We start from the raw sequence: 10,469 nt of genomic DNA on the forward strand, positions 1-10,469 counted from the left end.
GAAAAATGAATGGCACTTTTTCCACAAATCATCTTATATATGCATGACAGTTGTATGAAAAAACACACACACACACACATTCACACACATAAAATATATATTATTTTTAATGATATAAATATGATGGTGAGGGTAAAGTACTTTTGAAGTTAGTAGATTCCAATTTAGTTGTTAAAGCCTTTAAATGAGGGGGGATGGAATCAAATTTTAGTGTAAGGTGTGTATAATTTATTTTTAAAAGAATTCAACTAAAAATCCAAAAGTGTGAATTGTTGTTGAATCCCAATATGAAGACTTAGCAACCAAATATTAAAAAGGGGTGATTTGAGAGGGGAAAGAGAAAAGAAGAGAGGAAAACTTGGTATAGGTGATATATAATAAGTGAAAAAGGGGGAAATCTTTTTTACTTTTTTTTTCTTTGGGTGTTTAGAAGAAGAATGAAAAGTAAAGTAAAGTAAAAAAGAAAAGAAAAAGAAGAAATTAGAAAGAAGGTTAAGTTAAAGAAAAAAGAAAAAGGAGAGAAGTGAGTGAGTTGGCTAAGAGTGGTGGGGGCAGGAATCTAAGGGATGGGTCCGAAGAAAGGGTTGGGCAGGGGTTGCTACCTAACCCACCAACAGGGTATCGTGCACCAGGACCAACCTCTTTCCCATCATCTCTTTTCTTTCCTTTCTTTCTCCAAATTTGAAAACGAAACTCACTTCACTCTCCTCACCCATTTGGACCTCTAACTAGTTGGTTATTATACTCCGCTAACAAGCTCTAAAATGGTTAGTATAGTTCGTGATTACTAGTCTTTTAAACTAATTAACTTATTTATCTCAAGAAAATAGTACCAAAAAAGTTGAAAATAAGCTCAAAGAAACAACCCCTTAGATCTAATCTAAGCAGAAAATAGTACACAAAAGATATGTTTATAATTTGAATGAGTTAGGCTTTAGTTGAAGTTGGGGGCCAAACAATCACATAACGTTTTTATTGTTTTTAAAATTTTATTATAAGCTAAGGTGGTGATGGTGATGACGATGGATAAGGGAGAAAGAGAGTTGAAGAAAAGGAGAGGAGCAGTGTGGAGATGGTGTTACGTCTTCGTTCCCCAAAATGATGTCTAATAATAATATTTGTCCATTTATATTGTCAATCCATTTATCAATACACATATTTTTTTTCTATATCTCTATGCCTCTTTCTTTTCACTCTTTCCCACCCACTGCCTCCTTTTGTCCTTTTTCTCTCTCATTTATATTGCCACCCACTTCCCACTTTGTCCTTCCTTCCTTCTTTATTTATTTATTTCACCTTCCATCTCCCATGCAAATCTCTAGCCTTTTGCTTTTATAATATGTAGTTTTCACTTCCATGCACCATTCTGTATATCTGTTGTTATTTTTGTAATGTACAGTATTGGGGATGTGATCAATGAAAACTAGGTAGGAGGGAGAGAGAGATATGGTGAGTTATACAAGTGGAAGGACGACAGGACGATATCTCTATTGGTAGGGTGAAGAATTTATTAATTGTTCCTAAAGGTTTATATCAATGTTATCACCTTAATTTAGTGATTTTGTAATATATATACTTTGGTGTCAAATATTAGACAGCAAATGGCCATAGATGTATTAGTGAAAATTGGTATAATGTTTTTTTAGGAGAAACCCTAAGTGAAATCATGAGAGTTTATATAATTATCTCCAAAGTAAACAATAGTTTGTGTGGAACTGAGATGGAGGGTCCATTATGCTAGCATATAACAATATTTGTCTTTTGATTCTCAAATAGCATGTGGTATATGTTCATGATCTAACTTTATAACATGTCAAATGAGAGTGATTTTTAAGCTATGTCAATACATGGTATTGAGTAGGACAAGTTCACTATTAAGATGGAGGAGAAATAGAGAGAATTGTGTTAATTATCCTTATCAAATGTTACAAATGAGAGACTATGAAGTGAAATTTAAATGAACCCCCATGATTAAATAAACAATACATATTTGACATACTTAAATATTTTAATATTTCTAATATCCTAATATTTACTAATAACATTGGTTAGGCATTAGAGAAATCTCATGAGAAAAGAAAGTCTTGTGTATAATTATTTTAAAAAACATGCGAGTAAGAATAAAACATGTTAAATGTATAAATAATTATCCGTTCAAAAGAAAGAAACACAACTCAAGGTCAAGCAAGTAAAGTGTCGCATGGGATGTCGGAAAATGCTAGTTGTGCTAAGGATTCAATCCTATATTCCAAATCATGGCTTGAGACTTTACAACCTCCATCAAACACAACAATTTAATGTACTAAACAATATTTTTCCTCCACTTCACATGTGCATTTGAATAGTGTGTATACAAATTTCAACTAACTCAAAACAATGAACGAGTACTATACATTTGAAAGTACAGATATTTGAAAAAAACCTACAAACTCAAAGTGGAAATAAGTGTGTTTTAACCAACGTAATAATATTGATAACACAAATTGATTGAATTTAGGTCTAAGGGTATATAAAGGGGAATGATGAAGAACCAAATTTCGCCATAAAAATCGCCTTGAAATTGTTTATAATTGAGAAATATGAGAGTGTGGGGCATTGTGATTTTGTGGGGAGAGGGAAGAAAAGAGAGAAAGGGATGCATAAAAAAAGTAAGTTAGTTGAAGTAGGGATAAGGCTAAAGGTTAAGGCAACACAGACGCAGAGAAATAGAGAGAGTACACAGTGAATATGCAAAAAAGAATAGGTAATTAAACAGGAAGGCATCGACTCCCAAAACTCAAAAGCCTCTTTTGTAGCAATATTTCTTCTTTCTTCTAAGTTGAATTGATTCCATAACGTACATAGAAAGAAACAGAGACCAAATAGGACCCATGAAAGCAATTTTAAAGGCATCATATTGGTCCCATAAATAAAAACTCAAAAAATATTAGTGGAATTCTGCTGCCACAGATTTGTATGCACATTTCATAATCTAACTTCTTTAGACAGTTTTTTTTTTTTTCTTTCTTTTCCTCTGTCAAATCTTCCATCACATGATTTAACCTCTCAGATAAACACATCAAAATTCAATAAAAACTAAACTAATCAGCAGCCACACATGAACATGATCCACCTTGATTTTGGGAATTATATATATCCACTAATCCATGATGTCTATCCAAATATTTCAGAGATTCCTCAACAGTTTGGATTTGTATAATAATTTCAGACAGTCAAAAATTATATAAATATATATATATGAGCTAAATTACTGTTCTTTTGGAGGTTTTAGGGTTTGAAAGAAAGAAAGAAATGGAGAGGGATTCCATCAAAATGAAGCCTAGAGAGGTTGGAAAACTGGGGACCCTGGTAATGTCCTTTGAATAGGTGATGATGAGACTGAAAAGAGGTCCCATTTGGAAGAAGGGAAAATAAAAAAAAAAGAAGAAAAAGAAAAAGAAAAGGAAAATAGTGACTTTGAAAAAAGAAATTGGGCAGAGACAAAGGATTCTCAGCTGCATCACATGCCTTATGAGTTGGAAGCTTTGCACTGCCCCATTGGAATGGGGTGGATCCATGTTCTTCCCCCTGCCCTGTTGCATATATTTTTTTTTTTCCAAATATTTAAATTAAATTTCTTTAATATATATATATACATAAAAGAATTAATTTTTAATTAATAATCTGAATCTTCTCCTCCACATGTGTTCATGCTTCTGGTGTATTCAGCTGACACTGATTGATCCCATGTGCTTCCTCTCTCTGACGTCACTATATTTTTCTCTCTTTTTTCTTTAATTTTTTAAATTAGGTGTTCTGAATACTTTGTTTCATATATATATATATATATATATATATATATATATATATTCATTTCCCCTTCCACACAGGAAGATATGCAGCGATAGGGATTCCCTAACAACTGGTTTAGTTTACAGTTTCCTTAATTTAAAAAAAGAAGATTGTTATTATAATAATGACTTATGGCTAAAGGGGATATTCGCAATCTCAGCCGTTGGTTTGGTAGGGACAATTTTTTGATTGGTTTGAACATTTATGAACAGTGAGTTTTTTTAGGATTCAAAAAGTCTTCTATAAAGATTTTCTTTTGCAGATTGAAATGAACGTAGTGTTATTGTATGTTTTTATATTTGTATAAAATGAAAAAGGGTGGGAAAAAGGAAGTGGCTTTCTTTAACCACAGCTACCTTATTTAGATTCAAATAAAAATCTTAAAAGTTTTGTGTCCCTTTTGTCAAACAAGTGGAGAGGATGCTGTTTTTTTTTATTCAAAAAAAAAATCTAATTTGATTGTAAATTTTGACGAATGCACCAAAAAGCTGATTTGTCCATTTTCATATTTGTATATTTATATGTATGTCTTCTTTTTTAACTCTGCGTCATAATTCACATTGGTCCTAGAAGTTATCGATAAATTTTGGTTGGTTGTTTTCATGGTATATAACAATTAGTTTTTGGAAATATGATAACCCAATTTTAATAATTTCTTTCTAATAGGGTGTTTTAATTAATTAATTAATTAAAGAGAACCTTTAGGATGTTTCAAAAACATTTCCAATGGTGTGCCTTCCTTTTGGAAATCATGATTATAGTGTTTGTTAGTAGAAAAAGATGTGTGTTTTATTACAACACACCAATATATATATATATATAGTTGTGTGTGTGTGATTTTGGATTTAACATATGATTTTCATTCTTTGTCCACCTACAAAAAATTTGTGGCTTATTCTACCGTCCTTCTATAGGTTGCTTAATCATTTTTAATTCATGGCTCAATCATGGTTCATGGGACTTTGTTAACAAAGTCAATCAGTGGAAATCTCTTTTAAGTTTTTTTTCTCTTTTTCTTTTGTATCTGTAATCTTTCCCCCCACTTTAAGTTGTTTTATAACAAGTCTTATTCTCAAATTCATTTTAGTGTCGCCCTTGGATTAATTGTTTTACCTATTCATATATCCCCATGGATGATGGATGTGCCTTAATTAAATTCTTGTTTGAATTCAAATTCAATGTGTTATGAAAGAAATTCGACAAAGTGAATTCCATACATATTCAGTCAATTTTTTCATGTATTCTCTCTTTAACATCAAATTTTAACTAATAACCATCATCAACCCACATCACAAAACATTTTATTCTACGAAGTTGTAGAATCAAATTTGTTTATGTAGTGAGAAATTTCTGTTAAACGAAGTCTTGGGTAATTTAAAAAGGATGCAAAAATAAACTATCTCTTAAAGCAGATGGCAGCTGCTATCTGGCCATCTGGGAAGAGATGGCCATTCATACTGTTGGGCCCATTGGTTTGACAAAGGATTTGGAATCCTTTACAAACATAACGTAAGACGCAAGAGAGGAGAGGGAGAGGAATAGAAAAGAAGGGAAGGATAGGATAAGATTGACTAATATATATGTATATCTAATAAATATTAAAATAAGGTTCGATGTGAACCTCAAATTTCGTTCTCTATAATGATGAAGGACGTCATATCGTTCCCTTCACTAACATAAAGGAAGATGAATCAAAGACTCTTAGGCCTCGGGATTCTTTCATCTCTAGAAAGAGAGAGCGACAAACAGTGACACATGACACAGCATTCTTTGGATTTTTCATGACCCAAACAGAGACTTTTTTCATTTAAGAAGCGAGTTTTAGAAGCTAGCATAACGTAATGGGCTTTCACCTAATTAATCAAATGAGTAGTCTACAATAGATGAACCAAAGTAACAAGCTGCAAAAAAATGGGAATCTATAGATCTAAAAACCTAGGTTTTAAGTCCAGTCTAGTTTGATAGTTGATGGTTTATGGAAGATGAAAATAAAGGCAGGGGCAGTGGATAAAGGGAAGAGAAAGCTGGTGTGTGTTGGTTAAGAAGTGTAGGAAATGGAGGCAGGAGTCTCCTTTGGAGAAACAATGACTTCCCTCCTACGTGCTCAGTCAGTTTCAAAACACTGTTATTTGCTAAGACCCACACCAACAATCGCACACTATGAGTGACCCACCATTCAAAGGGGCTCTGTCTCTTAACCCATCACAGCAACAAAAAGGTCCAAACAGTTCCAAAAGGACAATTATTTCAGATACCCCCAAAAACAAAAATTTGTACACTACAATTGCCCCAACATAATTGGTCCTTTTCTATCATCATTTTCTGCAAAAGTCAGAATATACAAGCTCTTTCTTCTATTTACTTTTTATGTTGTGTATTTCCTTTTCCAATTCCATAATTCTTAGTTAATAACGTTTTGACTGGACTAATTCAGGTTCGATATTTTCCCGGATTGTGTGCTTTAGTTCAATCCGAGTAAAATATTCAAGTTTCTATTTTGTTGGATGGGATGCTTTTCAACGTACTAGAAAATGGTTGATCCATACAGGGAAGATGCTTTTTCTTTTAATAAAGAAGGGGGTCCATGATCATTTCTATTGAAACTATTTATGTACTTGAAACAGAAGACGTGATCGACTCCGACCACGACAATACAGCCACGGTGTGTGGGAATATTGTGCAATGCATGATTCAAATGTTATGGCTGAGAATTAATCATTTAATTAACAGCTTAGATATAACATTCGAGTTTGTTCCTTGTGTTGCCTAAATGCCAAGAATCATATAATAAAAATGCATGTTCTATGTCTAGTTGATGAGACCGCAGTCCACAGCAGAAAATTGAAGAATAGACCGACCTGTAACTTGCAGAAAGCTATTGCCTGCTAGAGCTAGTTGCAAATCTCAGACAGTTACAGCTGGAAGGAACCATCCTAGGCGGCAACATCATGAAATTGCATGCGGGGATTCATTCTTGTTGCGCCCAAATCAAGCATCCATCCATATGGCCTCCCTATTACACAATCAACAATCTAAATGAACCAAATAAAGTTTTATAAAATTTGAGAACAACCTTCAACTAACAAATTGATTAAGGAAAAGACAATCTGTAAACGGAAGGATTGTAAAAAGTACATATTGGGAGACGTTTCCAAGAGTGCTAAAAGAATAGATTTGACTCCAAGGGTACTGAATTTACAAACTGACAAACGACCCAATAAAGACCATCTCAGATCCAATTTTACAGAATTTGAGGTTAAAATTTAGCGAACTTGTGGGGTCAAATAACCAGTACGTGTAATTGAACTCTATGAAATTTAAAGGTTTAAACTTATACATACAGCATTTAGATTAATGTACCATCTAATAAAATATCGTAATACTTGCAAATTTAAAGGTATGCATCTAAATTTCTTTATTTACAATGGATGAGATAGAAGCACTCTCTCGCACTAATGTTCAAGACCACGACTACCCAAGTCAGCTGCAGCTTTGGCCGCTCGATTCAGGGCATCAGACATGAAAAGAGCTCCCCTAGAGAAGTAGCTACTCCTGACCACAGTATCGGCAGCAGCGGCAGCTGTTCTTCCTGTGGCTGATATAGCTGATTTGGTGGTCTCCAATACGTGGTACTTCTCATCCACGGATTTAACTGCTTCATAACCCGCACCTAACATGTCAGTAAGGCCAATTCTATGACTCAAATCTGCTACCTTAGCTGCTGCCGTTGCTGAAACCTGATGAGATTCATCGAAGGCTTTAGCTTTTGTCAATGTGTCTTTACCCAGCACGTAACCCATGGCCAGCATGGTTTTGACTACTTCCTGGGCCATGGTTACTGCGTTACCAGCACTGGAAATGAACTGACTTCTTTGTGCCGACTACAAGATGGAGAACTCATCAAATAATAAAAGATTGTCTATAGGAAGAAAACATGTGCAAATTGCAACAGGTAGGAAATATTAATAGATCTAATTTTTGAAACTTACAGCAGGAGTACTGTCTTCTTCCTGGTGACCAGGAGGCCTACTCCAAAAACCAAATTCATCATCAAAATGTCCCCACCGTGTTATACAAACTCTTTGATCTACAATTTTTGCACCCTGCAAGAATCAGATAATGAACGCTAAAACATGATCATTATTATCAGGAGGAAAAAACAGGATCAAAAGTAACGACCATCTCCTTAAGAGAAAAAATAATGGTCTGATGAAGTCCGATCAGGTAAATAAGGGTATTTCCACCGTCATTAAGCACATGACCAGAAAAGAAAGTTGATTGAAAACCTAATGGTAAACCAAAAGGCATAGACAGGATAATCAAACCAGAACACTTGACGCTTACAAACTGAAATTTAGTATCCGTATAGAAATTCCTTAATCATTTGAATCAAGAGGATGTTAATCTGATGTGGCTATGTAAAACAACGAAAATTTGCAGCAAAGGAGAATAAGGAGAGAAAAATGTGTCTAGCAGATAATTCAACAATAACTATTAACAGCAACGTTATTTATCTCTAATCACAGTGTACTCAACAACAATAACAACGATGTGTTTGGCTCTCTAATTATCCCATATTCAACAACAACAACAACAATGTCATTATCCATAATCAGAGACTCGGCAGCAGCAGTAACAAAAACAACAACGTTAATGTTTCTCTAATCACAGATTCAGATCTGCCACATGTCTATGGTTCAGACTTATCTTCTTTTATTGTTATTATTATTTGTATAAGAAGAACCAGATTTGTCATAAGCCTAAAACATTTATACCCCATGTCTATACAATGATAAACGGGTCCATATTTTTCAACAGAATGCATAGTTATATCCGCGGTTGTGCTGCTTAGAACATTCCAGTGGCATATTCCTATCATGGCTTCTTCCCCAGATTTGATGATGCCAAAACTATACTTTTGTTCTTAAATGCTCATGAAGCAATTTTCATTATTTGAAAGCCAATTTCTGGATCTCTCTCTCCCTTCCATTATTTCGATATTGATAGTTATTGTTGTTTTTTGCTATTATTATTTCGCGAAGGTTTAACCACACTCAAGGACCTTAATGGAGGAAACGAAACCATCCTTTACAATTAATAGGAATCCAGTAAAAGCGGGGTTCAATCCTCTCTACAAAGGCAATCGGTTGCTTCATTGAGGAAAAAGATAGAGAGATACTTCACCAAAAGCAAATGAAGAATCCTTCCTCCAATGAAGCGAGAGCAAATTCAAAAGCATTTAAAATCGAGAAAAACAAATGTCACCGTGTCATTCTTCTTACAACTAAAATTGCCCAATGAGCCACATCAACACAAGTTAACCACATAATAATGCCTACTAAGGCACTTCCGTATTTCCAGAGCGATTTAACTCGACATTATAAATTAAATATGTGGGCTGTGGCTCACAACCCAATAATCAAGAATGTGGCTTTCACTATTCTATCGATGCAATGCATTAAATCCATAAATTATTTTCTTCAGAAAAAAAGAAATCATTTGAAAGATATGTCATTTAAATTTGAACATCCGTAAGATTCTCGTGTTCATATAAAAAAATAAAAAGTCAGAGAAATTGATACCATAAATCATATAATGTATATATATATGAATATAAATATATGAAGATCACATGTCTATATAGTATCAGAGTGCGCGCGCTGGCACACCCTGATAAACTCAATGGAAGAATTGAATCAAATACTGTATTGTAGGCCTGAAGCTTATTTGGAACTGGAATACTCACACTCAGCAAGCAAGCAGTCTCTTGAGAATAAGCATCTTTGAATGTTACATAAGCAGTGCAGGCATCTTCACCAGATCTGTTTTCATGAAACCATAAATTCTTCAAACTCAAAACTAATCACATATAGAAAGATCGATTAAGGACTCAAACACACGAAATGAAATGCTCAATACTGAGTAAAACGAATACCTAACAATCTCAACGAGCTCAATTGCGCCAGAGAAAGCGAAGAAATCGAGGACATCTTTCTCTGTTGCTACAGGAGACAAGCCCGTCACTTCAACCGTATAACCACCGGGATTCATATTTTTGCAGCAACAGTAACTTAATTCACCAATTCGTTTGCAGAAATATGATACTTGCGGAGGAAGACAGAGGAATTGACTCCCAGAGATAAATTTCTGAAGACAAAGCTTGAGAAAACTCTCGAAGAAAGGAGGCGCCAAAGACTCTGCCGCCGAGCTGAATAGACCACAGTGAAACTAACTGGGCCGTCATTCTTTCGATAGACCAATGGGCCCTCTTTCATTCGGGCTACAAATATCTCGGCCACAAAAAGCTACTCTCAAGGCCCATTTCAAACGGACAATTTGTTTTGTTTTTGTTTTTCTTTAATTCCCAGTGCGGTAATTGGAATGTGTAAGCAATATCTTTAAAGAATAGTAAATATGATTCGTACAGAGCATGATAGATCGAAAAAATTGAGTCTGATTAAAGATAAGGTGAGGTTTGATTCGATTTGAAAAAAAATTCAAACCAACAACCTTTTAAAAAGAATTCGAATGCTTAAACCGAAACAAATCAACTTATTTTTAATTATTTACGATCTAAATCAATTTGAACATTTACTAAAGTAACCATAGTTGGTTATTTGATGGTTTGGTCGAAAAAT

General features: G+C 34.2%; 1 protein-coding gene across 1 annotated transcript; it reads right to left on the reverse strand.

Moving 5' to 3' along the window:
* Positions 1 to 6,953: 6,953 nt before the first annotated feature.
* Positions 6,954 to 10,023, reverse strand: LOC101221355 (binding partner of ACD11 1). Its single transcript, XM_004135138.3, has 4 exons — positions 9,767 to 10,023; positions 9,578 to 9,653; positions 7,821 to 7,934; positions 6,954 to 7,712 (listed from the first exon to the last, which is right to left on the reverse strand). The coding sequence occupies exons 1-4, from the start codon at positions 9,880 to 9,882 to the stop codon at positions 7,284 to 7,286; spliced, it is 735 nt and encodes a 244-aa protein (XP_004135186.1). The 5' UTR covers positions 9,883 to 10,023; the 3' UTR covers positions 6,954 to 7,283.
* Positions 10,024 to 10,469: the final 446 nt, after the last annotated feature.

Source organism: Cucumis sativus, chromosome 5 (assembly GCF_000004075.3).
Source record: "Cucumis sativus cultivar 9930 chromosome 5, Cucumber_9930_V3, whole genome shotgun sequence".
Taxonomy (NCBI): Eukaryota; Viridiplantae; Streptophyta; class Magnoliopsida; order Cucurbitales; family Cucurbitaceae; genus Cucumis; species Cucumis sativus.